The sequence below is a fragment of the Cygnus atratus genome, chromosome 12, assembly GCF_013377495.2.
Source record: "Cygnus atratus isolate AKBS03 ecotype Queensland, Australia chromosome 12, CAtr_DNAZoo_HiC_assembly, whole genome shotgun sequence".
In the NCBI taxonomy this organism is placed as follows: domain Eukaryota; kingdom Metazoa; phylum Chordata; class Aves; order Anseriformes; family Anatidae; genus Cygnus; species Cygnus atratus.
Genome location: NC_066373.1, coordinates 3005769 through 3023409, shown reverse-complemented (window position 1 = coordinate 3023409; position 17641 = coordinate 3005769). Strand labels below are relative to the sequence as shown.

The window sequence follows — 17641 nt, the reverse complement described above, 5'->3', positions numbered from 1 at the left end:
ACGAATAGTCATCCGGGGGAAAAACCCTTCCCCAGGCCAGGCTGAAGGGAGACAAAGGATCCAGCATCTCTGCTGTGGGACCAAGCTCTGGAGCTTGATGGAGACCTGGCCTCATACATCCTCAGAGGCAGGATTAACCCCCCCCCCGTTTCCCATGCATGACCAAGCCCTATGACATGCAAGCAGCTGGGGGGGGAGGGATGATGGGAGGTCTCAAGGCACCACCGGGCAAGAACTAACCCTGATCTCCCTGCCCCTGCTGTTTCATATGGGTGATGTTAGCACCCAGCCTCCACAGGGCTTGTTCAAACCCTCCTAGTAAGGCTGCCATTTATTTAACTTGCTCCAGTGCCTGTCTGTAATTACACAGGAGTGGCGTTGCAGGGACAAGGGAATTGATGAACCCTCCCAGCATGTGCCCAGCTCTGTAAGTGATGGTGGGAGCCCAAGTGGCTTTGAGCGGGCGGTGACACCTTCACTATCACAAGATTTTCCTGATTTGGTGCCGTAGCTTTAAAAAATGGGCTCAATTGTTATTTAAACAGAAATTGCCAGAAATAGGAAGCATATAGTGGATGTTATTTTGTCTGTCTTGCAAATCTATATAAATATTCACCCTGTCTTTTTTTTTCTCCTTTCTTTTTTTTTTTTCATTGAGGGTGTTGGCACACTCCTGGAAAAAGCTGTATCTGCGTCTGCCCAGGGATCCACCTGTGAGCATCTTCCTTTTGGGAAACTCCACATCATTCCGACCTTTCAGGGATTTTCTGTACTTCCCCACTTGAGAGCTCTTTGCTTCATGCTGATCTGAGCCCTGCTAAGCTCCTGGTCCAAATGTCAAGGCAAGCAGGCGAGGTGTTAGGCGCCGGCCATCCTCTGGAAAAGCTGACCCACAGCTCACCTGAGAAGCCAGACTTCCATAGCCCAGGTAAGGCCATGAGAAGGGGTGGGATGGAGGGAGGAGAGAGACAGAATCACTTCAGGAAAGATGAAATCACAGTTACAAGAAACAGGTCACTCCCCAAGCCCCTGTATTTCTCCTCAGTCCCCTTTTACCTCCTCCTGGCAGCGTCACCCCACCAGGCTGCACGAGGCGAGGGGAGTTTGACAACGCATCAGCCACGGTCCTGGACCAAATGCTTTTATTGGATATAGGTTGGTTTCATAATGAAAATTGAGAATATAGACTTTTTTTTTTTCCAAAAGGGCATTTATCCATTAATATACAGAAAGCCTCTATCATGGCAAAAAAAAAAAAATATTCCTGATTGCTCCTAAAGAGTCTTGATTTTTCCTTCTTTAAGAAAGAAAAAAGAAAAAAAAAAAAAAAAAAACTTTGGGAAACGTAGTTGATGGTTTCTGTTGGTCTGTGTTTTTTTTTCCTGGTAGTTGTCCGGGTTGTTAACACAGCTCCTTTGAAATGCCAAGACCAGCCTCCACAACCCGGCTTCAGTCTTTTTTGGTAAGAAGCAACCGATCCCAGCCACCCAGGGAAACGGGCCGCTTCTCCACGTTCAAAATGTGTTTGCTCATCCGTGCCCCCTCTCCACGGCCACTTGAGCGAGACAGAAGTGAGACATCACTATTGCGATACTCAAGAAGCGCAACTGCTGGGCAGGAAAACAGCTTGCGTTAACGTCGTGAGTTATATACAGTGCTGAGTCAAAGCAAGCAGGACTGCGCAGAATGAGCCTGGATTATTTCGTCTGCCCTTGTTTCAGCTCCGGTTACTCTGGTTACCTGCCTTTTACCCACTCGGAGGGCTGGGCTGAACTCAGGAGCGATGGTGTGCAGCAGGCCCCCATGGGTACGCATGGCAAAGCAAATCTCAGCCCCCTTCCATGAGAATAAAAAGGGGTGGTTTGGGTTTTCAAAAGGAAGAAAAAATAAAGAAAACTGGAGACCAGAGGGGGGGTGGCAGAAAGCAGGTCTAAGAAACGTGATGGATGCAAAGGCGAAAGCCGCAGAGCAAAGCCTGCAGGGCGTGGAGGCCAGCGTGGGACCCCCCCAGTGCCCCCTCTCTGTGCCTCCGCCACCGAGGTGAAAAGAAAACCGCTTTACCTTGCACAGTCGATCTGGTTGGGGGGGGCTGGGGGGTGGGGAGAAGCAGTCCCTAAGGAGCTCTCCGCAGCGAGACGTGCCTTGAAAATGCCCTGAAATCCTGAGTCACCTCTAAGAGCTTTTTTTGGTCTTTTACCCGCGTGGCGAGGTCCGAGTCCGAGCTGTGCCCTCCAGCGAGCAGCGAGGGGGCTGGAGGGGTGGGGGGCACCTACTGGAAATTCAGTACGGCCTCGGAGAAGTGGAGAGGGAAGCAGGAGAGGAAGGGGATGCCGATGTGGTAGAGCCTGCCGTGCACCTGGGAGTCGAGCATGAGGGAGGCGTTGAGGGCCGGCCCGAAGCCCCCGCTGGCGACCAGGGAGCCGCCGAGGCAACCGACGGGGCTCTCCCGGGCCTTGGGGGCGGCCCCGGGGGGGGGCTGCCGCAACCCCTGGGCGAGGATGCTCTCGATGCTGAAGCTGCGACCCCGAGGACCGCTCTTGAGCGCCGGGGGGGCGGCGGGCGGCCCCCCGGAGGCGGCGGGAGCCCGGGGGGCGGCGGCGGAGGAGCAGCGGGGAGGTCTCCCGGGGGCAACCCCTTCTCCCCCCCCGCCACCGGCAGCCGGTCCCGGAGCCCCTTCGTCGCCCGAGTCCGCCGCCGGGCTGTGCCCCGCTCCGCTCCCCTTGGCCCGCTTGGGCTCGTCGGGGCGGCCGCCGTCGGAGGGCACGGCACCGCTCCGAGCCTCCGGGGGCCCCGCGGCTTTGGGCTTCCTCTTCCTCCGTCGGTAGTTGCCGTTCTCGAACATGTCCAAGCAGCGAGGGTCCAGGGTCCAGTAGCTGCCCTTGCCCGGCCTCCCCTTCTCCCGGGGCACCTTGACGAAGCAGTCGTTGAGGGAGAGGTTGTGGCGGATGCTGTTCTGCCAGCCCTGCTTGTTGTCGTGGTAGAAGGGGAAGCGGTCCATGATGAACTGGTAGATGCCGCTCAGGGTCACCTTCTGCTCCGGAGCCTCCTTGATGGCCATGGCGATGAGGGCGATGTAGCTGTAGGGGGGTTTCTGCGGGGGGTCCTGCCGGGAGAGAGCGCCGCTGGGGGCGAAGCCCAGAGCGGCCGGGAGGTAGAGCATGGACGGGCTGCCCATGGGGGAGAGGTGGCTGCCGTAGAGATGGCTCATGGCCGGCGGGCGTGGAGCTCCGGGTCTTCCCCCTCGGAGCCCAGCGAAGGGCCAGGGCAGGGCAGGAACCTGGGGCGAGTCCGCCGGGGAGCTATTTGTGCGAGCTCAGATCCCAGCCCTGCCTCAACGAGCTCGCTCTGCCTCTGTCCCTGCTTCATAGCTCTTAAAAAAAAAAAAAAAAAAAAAAAAAGGGAAAAAAAAAAAGGACGGGGGGGGAGAAGTTAAATAATTGTTGTAAGTTTGCTATTATATGTTGACTTAGCACTGGAAAATAAATTGTCTCTGATAAACAGTCGTTTGTGTTCTCAGCCCACCCACATTAATTAAAATTTCATTGCTACAAAACTCCAAGCTCTCTCCACGTGTCTTGCTGGTACCAGCCAATGGTCTCCGGGTTATTCCTTCATTTGTTTATAGAATTAGTCTGTTGATAAGTCTGCCCACCCAAGTCGAATCAAGCTGTGTTTATTTGGAAAAATTTCCGGGCACCCAATATATAAACGCACTGATCTGATGTTTGAAATATCACGTCCACCCTTTGACGCTGTAAGCACACACAGCAGAGCAGGATGTGCACTGCTGGAGCTCGGGGAGGAGCGGGCGAGGATCCCCGCAGGAAAACGGGGGCATTAACCAAAAAAATAAAAATATAATTTAAAAAAAAAAAAAAAAAAAGGAGAGAAAAGGAAGAAAACCGGATCGAGGAGAGGAGAAAGCAGCGCTGCGGAGGGGAGGAAGGAGCAGGGGACTCCCTGCCGGAGGAAGGGCTCTGTGCGGGGGCCAGGTGCGGAGCGGCCCCGGGCCGGAGGCCGCAGCCTCCCGTCGAGGACCGGCTGGGGGCGGAGGCCGGGCCTGGCCCTGGCCCCCCCCGTGGCCGGCGAGCGCCGTGCGGGCAGGGGCTGAGCCGGGAGAGACGCCCGGGGGCTGCAGCGAGCTTCAGACAAGGGGAATTTGGCAGGCGCGGGGAGGAGGGTCAGTATTTGTGAATGCGGGCCTGTTGCTTTATATTATGTACTTTCCTGTTTATAACAAGGAGGGGGATTATAACAACTTTACAAGTGCACACAGCTGGCCGGTGCTTACATTAGGAATTTGTGATGCTCTTTTTCTGTATAAACGTCCAGGTTTGGGTCTGTGTTTTCTGTTGTTGGATTTTTTTTTATGTATTTTTTTTTTAATTTACTGATGTAACAGCTTTAATCCGAAGCCCTGAGGTATTCCGGTGCGGTTCGAGGTGTCGGCTCTTTCCGCAGGCCACCGCGGCTCAGACCTGCGTTAGAGCCGGCGGTGGAGCATCATTTCTCTGGGGGAGGGAAGAGGAGGCAGGGGATGGGGGGTGAATGGGTGTGTGTCCCCCCGTTATAGGGCCGTGGAAATAAAGGGAGGGTTTCAGGAGAAGGAACGCCAGCACGGAAGATGCTCCCTCCCTGGTTATTTAAGGAGGGGAGCAAGATCTGACCCAGGGGATATCCCTTCCTTGGAGCCTCGTTCAGAGAGAAAGAACCCGCTTGTAGCGACCTGGCAGGGAAGGAGGTGAAGGTCGGGCTCCGGGGTGCCCCCTGCACCGCCTGGCCCTGGCCGTGCCCCCCCTCTCCTCCCGTCGGGTTTCTCGCCCACCTCTGCCGTTTCCCCGAGCAGTGCAGAGGGCGAGGGGCTTTCACCCCCGGGCAGAAATCTAACGGGATTTTTATGGGGCCGCAAACGATCCCAAAACCCATAAAGCACAATCACCAGTCCGGGATGCGCAGCCGGACTGCCCAGGGAGGTGGCTTCCGTCGGAGAGAGAGGCTCGGGGCTCTCCTCGCTCACTGGCTCGTCCCAGGCAGGTTGGGAAGGGGAAAAGGAGAGGGGGAAGATTAAACCCACCCCACTAACACCGCCCTTGCGGGGACGCCGCATCCCTCCCCCGCGCTGCGCACACCCGCCGGCCCCCGGCACGCCATCCGGCGTGCTATAAATGCAATAAAAGCCCAGATAAATCAAAGCAGAAGGAGGGCTCGGAGGGAGGAGCGCCTCGAGAGTGGGGACCAGCATTGCCGGGCAGTCTCCCTCTCCCCGCCAACCCCCCCCCCCCACCCAGTAGCATCCTCAGCGGGGAGGGATGGTGCAGAGCCCGGCTGCTCTCACCTGCTCGACGCTCCCGCAGAGCAGCGAGCCGGGACCGAGGGTCGTCTCCCACCCCCCCTCCGCACAGCCCCACCTCGGGGAATCCCCCTGCTCCCAAGGCACTCCAAACACGGGTTATTAAAACAATAAATACTCGCGTGGACGGCAGGAGACGGGCACGCGGGCTCTCCCGAGCTCCCTCCCCCAGGAAAATTGTTGCTTCCTCCTTTCCCCCACCCCGCCCCCCCGCCCCGTCTTTGCGGTAGGAAATCCTTGGAGGCGGAGATGCGGCTTTTCTGTCTGCTCCTTCTTCCCAGCCCATGTGCTGCCTGGTGTCTCTCTCCTGCCAGCGGCATCGCCGCGTTATCTGCCCGGGAGCAGCCCTCGGACGTGCCTGCAGCCGAGGCGGCTCTGACGGCTGCGGGGTGGCCCGGGAAGGGAGCGGACGAGAGTGAGCAACGCTGCGGAGAAGGATTTTTGTTGTTTTGTTGTTGTTGTTCTTCCCCTGAGCGGAAGAAATGCGGAGCCGGCGACGGAGGCGCTCCTGGACGTGTTTCCCCTCCTCTCCAGCTGACAGGCCCCTTTTAAAGCAGCAGCGAGGAGCGCTCCCGCCCGGGGATCCCGGGGGAGAGGGGGATAAATCAGTGCTCCCCGCTCCCGCCGCAGCCCGTAATGGTGGGGAACGGGGGATAAATAAATCAGTGCTCCCCGCTCCCTCCGCGGCCCATAGCGGTGGGGAACGGGGATAAATCAGTGCTCCCCACTCCCTCCGCGGCCCATAGCGGTGGGGAACGGGGATAAATCAGTGCTCCCCACTCCCTCCGCGGCCCATACTGGTGGGGAACGGGGATAAATCAGTGCTCCCCACTCCCTCCACGGCCCATAGCGGTGGGGAACGAGGATAAATCAGTGCCCCCCACTCCCTCCGCAGCCCATACTGGTGGGGAACTGGGGATAAATAAAACAGTGCTCCCCACTCCCTCCGCGGCCTGCCCCGCCGCAGGGTCCGGGCCCGTCCAGCCCTTGGCAGAGCGGTTTCGGAAGGGGTTAAACCCCCCCGCAGGTTTACCAGAGGCAGTGGCTTTCGGCTTGCCCCAGCCCCTTGCCCCAGCCCCTTCCTCCTTCTGACAGATGCGAGCAGCCCTGAGCCACAGCCAAGCGCCCACCCCTCGCCCCGGGTGTTCGGCGCTGTACAGTTGCAAAGTCGCTCGAAATGGGCACAGTTTGGGGGTACATTTCTTTATCTCCTAGCCTCTCACTGCCTGGTATGGACAGGCTGCAAAGTCCCCTCCGAAGTGACAAAAGACCTAGAGGCCTTGCCCCAAAAGCTCCTGTCCGATGCCTTCCCACGGCGCCCTGCCGAGCTCTAGGGGATTTAGGATGGCGTGGAGGGAAGGCAGACGGCTCCGTGCCCAGGCCTGTGCAGAGGTCGGAGACTTTCCTAAAGGCAGTGAGTTTTAACCGGGTCCTGCAGCTCTTGGGAAAGGCGCCCTCGGCCGGGGCACGGTGACCGCCGGCGTGGGGACATTGCCGGCAGCGCCGTGGGGACGAGCTGGGAAACCGCCTGCCCTTCCCCTCCCGAGCCCCGCAGCTGTCTGGGCTCTCAGACAGGTTTGCAAAACCGTAGGCTGATGGCAAAGCAGCAAGAAAAACCCATCCACCATCCTCATCCGCTGCCCGGAACCGCGCTGGGCCCCGTCCCGGGGCATCCTTCAGCTTCAGCCAGCCCCGCCGGGGCAAAGCTTGGTCCCCGGACCTGCTCGAAGGGGGTGCTCTGGGGGTGCTTCAGCTGCAAACGTTGTCCTAAGGACGTGGTGGGGGATTATTTGGAGTGGGAAAAGATGCATCAGGGCCGTCACAAGGCCGTAGGCTCTGCCCTGTGCCTTCCTCCTTCCTTCCTTCCTCCCCCTCTGCCTCGGGCTGAAGTCACCTGTCGCGACAAACGCCTATCGCGGCATTGAACCCCATAGCTCAGCTTCTAAATGCAGCCACGGAAAGATGCCTGAGCCCCGCGCTCCTCGCCTCGCCTGCAAAATGAGCCCCAAAAGCAAGCGCTCCCCTCGGAAAGGCCGGGGGGCTCGGGGAAAGGGGCAGACGAGGTCTGACCCCCCCCCCCCCCCCCCCAGGACACAGGGCACCTGAGCCCCCAGCTTCCTCCGAGGGGGGAGCCGGGAGGCCGCCCTGCCCCGGATGGTCTTCCCGGCTGGGGGAAAGGCCTGATCCTGCAGGAAGCAAGCACCCGGGCTCCTTGCTCTCAGCACCTTCGCGAGGGCTTTTCTTTTTCTGCCAGGCTGCTGAAATCCTGCCGCCCCGGGATGGCAGCACAGCGGGGGGGGGGGGGGGGGGGGAATAGGGCTTGGGAACACCGCACACCCCACCGGGCAGAGCCTTCTCCCCCTCTTTACATCCCTCCAGGATTATTGCCGACATCGGCTGCTGGTGGCAGCGTAAAGGCCACCTAGCCCTGAAAAACCCAGCCAGCCCCGGGGGGCACCGGGGGGGCAGCTACGGGCTGGGCTGGGGGGCTGCCCCCCTCCCTGCTGCTTCCGTCGGGGCTGCCCCTCGCCGGGACGGGAGCGAGGCAGCAAAATCAAAAGGGGGTGAAAGGGGGCCCCCAAACCCTGCTGCAGCCCCGCCGTGTCCCCGTCCCCCAGGAACTGTCCAGCAGCAGCACGGGGGGGGGGGGGGGCACAGAGCAGGGCAGGCCCCCGCCCGCTGCTCCCCAGCCTGCGGAGAAGAAAACCTGCGGGGAAACACAGGGTTGAACCCGAGGAAGAAATCTTCCCCGCTTCATATTTTTGTTATTATTTTTTACCTTCTTCCTCTTTGAAATAGCTCTTCGGATTTTGTTGCAAGAAAAAAAAAAAAAAAAGGAAAAAAGAGAAAGAAAAACTACCCTCTGAGAGCCAGGAAAAAGGGCAAGAGTTTTGCAAGAATGTTCCTTAAAATACAGATCAAGTGAGCGTCGGACATTTTTTCTCATTTCAAACCGAGAGTTTCTGTGCCTCTTGCCAGCTTTCCAGCGCATGCGAGATGTACCCGATCAAACCCAATTTATGTCATCGATTTTAACAGCCTCCCGCGAGCAGAAGGGCTCCGCGACCCGGCCACGGCGACACGGGACAGGGGGGCGGCGGGGGAAGGGAAAAGGGGAGGTGGCCCCGGCAGCCGGGCAAGGAGCCGGGCTTACAAACCCTGGGAAAGAAGCGGAGTTTTTCCCTCCCCCCCCTCCCCGAAGCCCGCAGCGTGCCGTTAGCATCGCTGCCCCCGGCTGAAGTTGCTTTAACAGGTTGGTTCGGGGAGAAGGGGGGGGGGGGGGATGGAGGGGAAAAAAAAAAAAAAAAAAGAAGCCGGCCCTAAAAGCGGCTTAGGTGGATAAAGAGAAGGTCAAACCCATGCAAACCTTCAGACGGGAGGGGATTTAAAAGTTGTAAAACGATTCCTAAATGAACTTCCCGCATTATTTCTAGACTCCGCGGCGAGCTGGGGTTTAAGCGATAGCTCTTCTCACCCGCCCCTGCTCGCAGCCCTTGGGGTTTCCTTAAAATAGGGGAATTGGGGTTTTTGTTATTTTTTTTTTTGCCCCGTGTGGAAGCAGCTGCAAAGCAGAGCCCGGGCCTACGATGCAGGGACAGGGCAAGAGGAAAGGCAGCGGCAGCAATCCGAAACTCCTGGGGCCTGGGAAATGCCCCGCTGCAGGGGCTGGGGCGGAGGGTGAGCGGCCCCACAGCACCCAACAGCCCCCAAAATAATCGGAACGAGCCCTCGTGCTGCAGGAAAAGGACTTGGTTTGGAAAAAAAAAAAAAAGAAAAAAAAACGAGTGCCACGTTTTTCCGCGCGAAGGAAAGGTGGAGGGAGAAAACTTGCAAAAAACACGTATATACACACACAAGCGCCAGACTTGGAGCAGAAAAAACAGCATGGATTTATTTTAAGGTAAGTACAACAATTAAGACCACATAAGACAAACGAACTTTGAAGCAGGTTAAAGCAAATAGTCCTTAGGAATGGTCAGGATGAGATCTATTATACAAAACATCACACGTCGTAAATAATAATAAAAAAAGTATCAGATACTTTGTCTTTTTCTTTCAAAAAAACCCACCAGCAAAAAATAAATTATTTCCTCGTCTTGCGCAAAGAAGAGCTCTAAAACGAAAGAAACTCTATTGCATAATTGTACAGAGAAGAAGAAGAAATCACTTGTCATTAATTTGGAAGTCAGGAGTCGTTGGGCGCGACAAAAATAATCCAGTGAACTCAACTTTAAATATTATATTAATGGCTCTGAAAATTAGCCTGATTAGAAATCCACACATTTTTTACAGCACAACAGAGAACTTAAAAAATACCCAGGACATATATTTATATATATATATTTATATACTTTTTTCTTTAAAATCGTATAAATGGTCGTTGCGATATTGGTCCATAACTTATTTTCTGAGACCCCCTATACTTTAGCATATAAAATTTGCCACTTTGTTTAGATAGACATATATATATATAATTTGTGTTTGTTTTTTTTTTTTTTAATTTTATTTTTTTTTAGGAGAGATCTCCTTTTCAAGTAAAATTTACTTGCATTTCAGGAGGCCCGAAGAGGGGGGGGGGAAGGAGGGGGTTTGGGATCTCCAAACGCCGTGGCTCGCAGGTCCACGGAGAGGTTGTGAGGTCTGTCCTCAGTCTGAAGGGTTTGGTGTGGTTTTATTTCACCTGATTTTCGATTTTTTTGGGGGGGGGAATTGTTATTATCGATTTTTTTTCCTTTTTTTTTTTTCCTTTCATTTTTTGGGGGGTTTTGTTTTGAGGATTGCCCTATGGAGGGGGTTTGGGGGGGGGGGGGGGGGGGGGGGGCGGTGGCTACTCAGTACTTAGTGCAGTCGTAGGAGTAGGGGGCGGCGTGGCGGTATAGGGACGGCGCGGACCTGTAGGGGAGCTGACAGGCGGAGTTGCTGCTCACCTGGTGCTCGCTGAGCGAGGCGCTCTCCATGCCGAGCCGGTGCGACGTGAACATTTCCCGGACGTTGGGGAAAGTCTGCTGCTGGGTGCCGAAAGTGTGCCCGGGCAGGTGGCTCAGCTCGGCTCCGTGATTGAGGTACCACGAGGCTGCGGGTTGCGCCGCCCCCCCGCCGTGGGGATGCCCGGCTCCCAGCGCTCCCTCCTGCCCCGACGGCAGGCTCAGGGCGCCCAGGGGCGACGGGGCCCCCGTGGGGTGCTCGGCCAGGCCTTCCTCCAGCGGCCCTGGGGGCACGCACATGTGGCCCGGCCTCTCGCCGCTGTACAGGCTCATGGCCCTCATGCTGCAGTGGTAGCTCCCACTAGCGTCCAGCGCCTGGCTGCACGCCGCGCTGTAACCCGACGGCTGCCCCGACGGCGGGTAGCCCAGCGGCATTGCGGCCCCCGTCCGGCCCGAGGCGGCACTCACCGGGCTCAGATCCCCCGGGGGGGAAGTCCGCAGGGTCATGATGTTCTCCACGCTGAAACCCCCCGGCAGCCCGTTGCCGGCGGGGTGATGCTCGGGCAGGGAGCCCTCGGGGGAGGCGGCGGGAGGCGAGGCGGCGCTGCGGGGGCTGTCCCGCAGGGCCCCGCCGCTGGCCGGGCTCAGCGTCTCCACCTTGGTGATCACCGGCAGCTCCGGCGATGCCGTCTCGCTCTTGATCACCACCTTCTTCTCGGAGGCCGGAGCCGAGGCGGAGGAAGAGGAGGAGGAGGAGGCTTCCTTGGGGAGCTCGGAGCCGGGCAGCCCGGGGGGTTTGGGCTGCTCCTTCAGCAGCCTCTCGCGGGCCTCCTCCTTCTCCTTGGACACGTCCTTCTTCTTGAAGCGGCGCCGGCGGCGCAGGAAGCTGCCGTTCTCGAACATGTTGTAGGAGTCGGGGTCCAGGGTCCAGTAGCTGCCCTTGCCCGGCTTCTTGTCGTCGCGGGGCACCTTGACGAAGCACTCGTTGAGCGAGAGGTTGTGGCGGATGCTGTTCTGCCAGCCCTGCTTGTTCTCGCGGTAGAAGGGGAAGCGGTCCATGATGAACTGGTAAATCCCATTGAGCGTGATCTTCTTGTCGGGGGCGTTCTGGATGGCCATGGTGATGAGGGCGATGTAGCTGTAGGGCGGCTTCACCAGGTCCTTGGGGGCTGCGGGCTGGTGCGGGTGGTAGGGCCCGTAGGAGCGCCCCATGCCCGCCGCGTACTGCTCGGCGTGGCCCGAATAGACGCTCATGGGGTTGCCCATGCCGCCGTACGTCCCCGCCGTCCGGTAGTAGTTCTGCTCGCTCAAATAGGGCACCACTCCCAGGGCGTTGGGGTCCGAGACGGAGTAGCGAGCCTGCATCATGGAGAGGGCTGCCCGCGGGGAGCGGAGCCGTGGGGGAGAGGAAGAGGAGGAGGAAGAGGGGCGCGGGTGGAAGGGCCTCACCCTCGGCAGGGACCCCTCTGCGGAACAAGGAAGAGGGGAGAGAGGGAGAGAGCGAGTCCCGGACACGAGCTGAATCCCAGCGTGTCCTCTAGCAGCGGCGCCGCAGCAGCATCCTTCGGGTCGCCGGGGGCAGGGTGGTCTCTGGCGGCCTCTCCCTCCCTCTTTATGACTGTGATTCTGACCTACACACCTAGCCGTGCCCCGCGGCGGCGGCGGGCGCTGCTGCGGAGCGGGATGCCGACGGGAGGGGAGGGGAAATACGATATTCTCGCGAAAAAAAAAAAAAAAAAGAATTTAGAAAAAAAAAAAATTAAAAAGGGAGAAAAAATTTAAAAGAAGAAGAAAAAGCAGCCTTGCGGAAACCCAGTTCTGCTGACAACCAAGCCGCCCGAACTCCTCCCGGAGCCAGAAGCAGCAGCGGCGGCGGCGGCTCCCGGCGAGGGGTGCGCGGAGCCGCCGAGCTCCCGGCCGCGCTGCGCAGCGTTCAAACCCCGGCCCGCCGCCGCCGCGCTTTTACTCCCCGCTCGCCCCGCCCCGCGCCGCCGCCGCCCGCCAATGGCGTGCCGCGCCGCCGCCGCCGCAGCCAATGGGAGGGAGGCCCCGGGACGCGGTGGCGCGCCGGGCATGGCGCGCGGGCGCGCGCACCCACGCGCGCGGCCACCCTCGCCGTGCTTTAATCTATATGCCCAACCCTATAGATAGAGTTTTTCCCCACTTTTTTTTTTAATTTATTTCTTATTAAAATACTTTATCCTTATTAAAATACTTTATCCTTATTAAAATACTTCATTCTTATTAAAATACATCATTCTTATTAAGATATTTTATTTACGACTTAATCTTTTATTACCACTATTATTTCCATTTATTATTATTTCATTGAAAGGGTCCCTGCTCGCCCTCCGCCCGCACTCCACCAGCCCATTTTTTTTTTAACTTTTAAGCCCATTTTCAGCCCGTTGGCTCCCCAGGACCGCGGCTGGGGATCCCACCTCGTCGTGCTCCGTGCCGGCCGGCTCTGCCCCTGCCTCGATAAATTTGTTCGCGGTGAAATAGCCCCGCGGCTCCCCGCTTCGATCCGCCGAAGGCCGCCGGTTCCCTCGCCGGTGGCAGTGGAGAAAGGACCCGGTCCCCGCTTTGTCCCCGCTTTGTCCCCAATTTGCCCCCCGCTCCCGGCCCGATGCCCCCCGGGCCCCGTCCTTGGGGGCTCAGAGGTTCCTCGGCCTCTCCGGGGCACTTTGAGGGGGGTTTTTAGTTTTTCCAGTGCTCTTAGGTGGCTTTTTTCGTTACGGCCGTTGAGGCGGATTTTCTCGTGCATGTGAAATCCGCCCCTCTGCCTCTCTCTAATGAATTCATTAGAGGCAATCAGAGCGGGACAATTAGGGACGCATGGTGGCCAAGTGTAAACTCGGGTGCTTGGGGTTGCTGCCGCGAGGTGCCCCGGGCTGCCCGGCGGAGACATGAAGGTGGGAAAGGGCCAGTTCCCCTCTCCCTCCTGGGCCACGAAAATAGTCACTGCAAAATCGATTCGAGCCCGGAGGGAGCAGATGAGACCGGAGTGAATTCGCTGTCACCTCGGCGGGGCTTCTCCCCGCTGCCTCCCCCCGCCCGGCTGCTCCTGGGCTGATTTCTGAGCTGGGATTTTTTTTGCTTTCTCGCCCTGTAATTCCGCCTTTCCCTCCTTGCGATCTGCGGGGCACCGTGAGGCTTTAAAAAAATAGATTTTTATTTATTATTTTTTTTTTTCCCAAAGCCAGGGAGGGATTTTGCTGGCTGAAATGTCCCTTCCCCGCTTCCAGCCACCGCGGACGGGGCGAGACCACAGCCGGCTGCGGCCGTGGGAACGCGGCGGGGCCGGCGATTGCCGGCGATTTTCTTGGTAAGAAAGGAAACGATTTTATGCGATTGCCGGAAAAAAAAAAATCAGGGGCAGCTCCCCTGCAAGGAGGTACCGCCAAAAATGATCCGCGGTGGAAAAGTGTTCGGGAAGTTTTCGTCGGACGCTTCGAAATTGTTATTCGATTTTGATGGAAATAAACGGAAATTTAGCCGGAGGGTTTCATCAACAGTGCAAACGTGCAGGAGATTTTTTTGGGGGAAAATAAATACTAAATTCTGCGAGATCTGCTCATATTTTTCTGTTAATCTACGACTATCGAGACAACTTTTTTTTTTTTTTTTTTTCCTGGAATAATTTGCGAACGACTTCTTATTTTCATCTTCGGTTTTCAAAGAAATCATATTTCTCATAAAAAAACTGAGGCGTTTTCTAAGCGTCCATAAGCGCACGGGATTTTTAAAACAATGCCACTTTTTTACAAGCCAGCAATTTTTAACTGCAAAAGCTTGACCAAAGCAACCCTGTCCTGCGGCGTCCTAGAGCTGTCCCTTCCTAGAAGCCTGCTCCGCTCTCGAGAAATAACCTGGGTTGAATCTTACCTCTCCTCAGCTGAAAACTTTACCGAGATGAATTGCTACAGAAAACCGAGGAGCGGCCGCGGGGCTTTGCTCGCTGCAGCTGGGAACTTTAGAGAGACTGACAACAAGCTCACAAAAGCCCGAACTTCAACCGCGGGGAGGAAAGAAAAAAAAAAAGAAAGAAAAAAGAAAAATCAGCGTTATGAAACAAAATGCTTCCGAAAGAGGGGAGAACAGAGAGGAATCCCTGCAGGCGCCAGGCAGGGGCAAGCACTCGCCCCCCGGGCATGGCCCTTTTTTCTTCTCGCCCCCCTCCGGGGCTCCGGCAGCGCCGTTTGCCCGAGTTAAGCCCCCCCCCCCCCCCCCGGTTTTGCCTTCCAATTCTTTTCTTTGCCTTTTTGTCCCGGAACCGAGAGCCTCAGCCCCGACGGTGCCGCCCGTCGGGGAATTTTCCCAGCCCGGCTCCCCCCGGCCCGGCCCCGCCGCCCGGTGCCGGCGCTGCCCGGTGCCGGTGCTCGGCGCTGCCGGTGCCGGCGGGCGCTCACCTGCCCGGCGGGAGCACTGCGCGGCGTGTGCTGCCCCCCAGGGGGCACCGGGGGCTCTGCACCGCCCGTCCAGCACCGCACCGGCACCGGCTGCCCGTGGGAGCCGGAGCTGTGCTCCGGGAGAGGAGCCGGAGGGTGAGGGATGGGGAGGAAGGAGAGGGAGAAGAAAGGAGAGGGGGGGGAAAGGAGAGGCAGAGGGGTGAGGGAAATGGGGGGAGAGGGGGAGAGAGAAAGACGAAGGGAGGGTGAGAGGGAAAGGGAATGGAGAAGGAACAAGGGATGGATGTGGGACAGTGGCAGAGGGGAGAGAGAAAGATGAGAAAGGGTGGAAGGAAAGGGAACAGAAAGAAAGTGGAAAAAGAAGGAAAGAAGGAAAGGAAGAAAGAGAGAGAGAAAGAGAGAAAGAGAGAAAGAAAGATAAGAAAAGAGAAGGAAAGAGAAAGAAAGGAAAATGAAAAAGAAAAGGAAGAGGAAAAGGAAAAGAAGAAAGAAAAAGGAAAAGGAAAAGGAAAAGAAGAAAAAGAAAAAGGAAAAGGAAAAGGAAAAGGAAAAGAAGAAAAAGAAAAAGAAAAAAAAAAAAGAAAAAGAAAGAGAAAGCTTTGCCTTGGCAATGCAAACAGTGGCATCACCCCAGCAAAGCCCCACTGATCCTCCTGGCTGTACACTCACACCCCAGTGTCACCTCTGTTCTGGGGACCGACCCAGGAAGGGCACCAGGGCACAAACCCCACGGCCGTTCGCAGCAGCAGGTGAGGTTGCTGGGCTCAGGCAGGTTGGTCCGGGCCATAACATCCCTCCTTTGTGGGGTTATTTAGTAAGCACAATGATTCGGTCACAGGCTGTTTATTCACACATGGAAATCCATTTCACAGTGGTCAGAAATACAAATTGCCAGTACCCCAGTTAATGCACCGCAAGAATGACTTTATCATCAAAACAGCTTGACCTAAAAACTTGCAGCTGATTTTTAATTTCAATATTGAAAATGAACATACGTAGATCAGCATTCATCTTTGGGTACATTTTGTCCGTTTTCTGTGGCTGCCCTTACACGTTCGGTCTGTACTCCAGGGCAAGGACTGCTGCAGCACAAGGAGTTTCTTTCTGCATTGTCCGCAGTGCACTCCGGGGTCTGTAATCCCAGCCTGCGTGAGGCAGGCACTCCCTTTTCTAGGGTTTTCACAAACCGTGAGAGCTGCGGTTTGTCTTCCATATGAAATGCTTGGATCCTTTCTTGACCCCTTTCTAGAAGTCAAAAATTTTTGACCTCTTTCTAGAGGTCAAAAATAAAAGACCAGAGTATTTTATTCGGTTTTGTAAAATGAAATCTAGAAGTGATGCAGTCACCTCAAGTGGACTAACTCCACTTACACGGGGTGTTGGTGGCCCTGTACGCTTCCTGCTACAAAGGGACTTCCCAGTGACATCTGTGCGAGCCACGTGAGGCTGTGAGAGCTAATGGGAAAGGCTGCATGAAAAAAAAGATGCCCTGGAAAAGCAATTTGGCGCACACAGGATTTCAGAGCCGTGGAATCAAAGCGGTGAATTGAACCGGTCAAAAAAAACGTCACCCAGCAGCAGACTCCTAGGGCAAAGTATCCTGATTGCTGCAGTGCCAGCTCGGGCCCCTCTTTTTGGGAAGCCAAATCCACACGTGGGACTGAGTGGCCTGCAGGGAGGTTGGAGGGAGCTGTGGGAAGGACCTGAGCTCCCCTGATTGCTATTGCATTAATTGTCACCATGCAGTTGCTCTCACTTGCTTCCCCTTCCTCAGAGGAGAGACGGAAGAGTGTGGCAGAGCCGCATCCATCCCGGGAGCTGCAACCGCGGTGATTTTGGGGTGACAGCGGACAGACGGACAGCGCTGGCTCTTGCAGCCCCGACGGACACAAGGAGAGCTAAATGCCACCCGGTGTCCCAGCACGGTGAGCCCACGTGAGGTCCCTGCGCCCTCCCGGGAAGGAGGACGACGCTTCCATTTCCTCTGCCGGCAGCGCAAATCGCGAGGCTGACTTACAGAGAGGCCATAAATTGCTCACCAAAGGCCCAATCCCGAACTCCCCGCTGAGATATCAAAGTCGCTGGGAGTTTTCCGTGAGTAGGAAGTGGAGGAATGAGCTTCAAACATTTAGGCCCAGCTCCACATGGGTGGTCTATTATGCCTGGACGGATTCCCACTGGCTCCAGCAGCACTCGGAGGTAGTGAAAAGGCTCTTCCTAAGCGCACCCCATTGCGGAACCAGGGCTCCGAGTTCTTTCTCCAAATGCTGACGAGGGGTTTCGGTGGGAAGATGAAGCCCCAGGCTCACCACAGCGTTTAGCCCAAGTCCACGGTATCAGTCTGAGCTTGAAAAACACATCGTTGGAGGGGGAAAGACTGCCGGGCCCAGTGGAGCCGTAGCCTTTGCTTTGCACTGTGAAAAAAACAGCTCGGCAACCGACAGCAGCCCCAGAAAGAAAATGCGCTTGCATCTGCCCGGCGATACATCTGCAACTATTCAGAGAAGAGCATCCTAATTTGTTCCGCTTTTTGGGCTGGCAGAGCAACAGTCAGCTCCGGCCGTGGACGTGTATCGGCAGCACCCGAGCCAAGCAGATCAGAAACCGAACCCCAAAGCCATGTCCCATCCTTCCCTGACACGCTTTAAGACAAAGCCACGGCTCATCGCTCCCACGGCCCTCCTGTCCCGCTCTGCTTTTCTTGGGGTGCTTGGGGAATGCATCCGTCCCATAAATAATAAATTGTGCGAATAAATCATTTGTTATCCCATTAAACACGTGTGAGAAGGGTGCTTCGTGGAAGCTGGCGGACCTGGAATCCCACGTAAAGGCTGGGTAGTGCTTTATGTATGACTGGATGACTTTAAACGGAAAAATAACTGATTAAATAATTGATTTGGGAGTTTACTTTATGAGAAGTGTGCTTTTTTCCAGGTATAACGTGACTGAAAGGA

The 17641-nt window shown here is 56.5% G+C and overlaps 2 protein-coding genes across 4 annotated transcripts; both read right to left on the bottom strand.

Moving 5' to 3' along the window:
• Window positions 1-1125: 1125 nt before the first annotated feature.
• Window positions 1126-3347, bottom strand: FOXL1 (forkhead box L1). The gene has a single exon (XM_035543696.1). It carries the CDS (start codon window positions 3206-3208, stop codon window positions 2270-2272), a length of 939 nt encoding a protein of 312 aa, XP_035399589.1. The 5' UTR covers window positions 3209-3347; the 3' UTR covers window positions 1126-2269.
• FOXC2 (forkhead box C2) lies at window positions 3198-12204 on the bottom strand. Of its 3 annotated transcripts, none has more exons than XM_035543693.1 (2): window positions 10279-12204; window positions 3198-3370 (listed from the first exon to the last, which is right to left on the bottom strand). In XM_035543693.1, exons 1-2 carry the CDS (start codon window positions 11641-11643, stop codon window positions 3332-3334), a joined length of 1404 nt encoding a protein of 467 aa, XP_035399586.1. In that variant the 5' UTR covers window positions 11644-12204; the 3' UTR covers window positions 3198-3331. The 3 variants fall into 3 exon arrangements, with proteins under 3 accessions (XP_035399586.1, XP_035399588.1, XP_035399587.1); XM_035543695.1 differs by having other exon boundaries at window positions 10744-12204; XM_035543694.2 differs by lacking the exon at window positions 3198-3370 and adding an exon at window positions 9242-9464.
• Between the last annotated feature and the right edge of the window lie 5437 nt (window positions 12205-17641).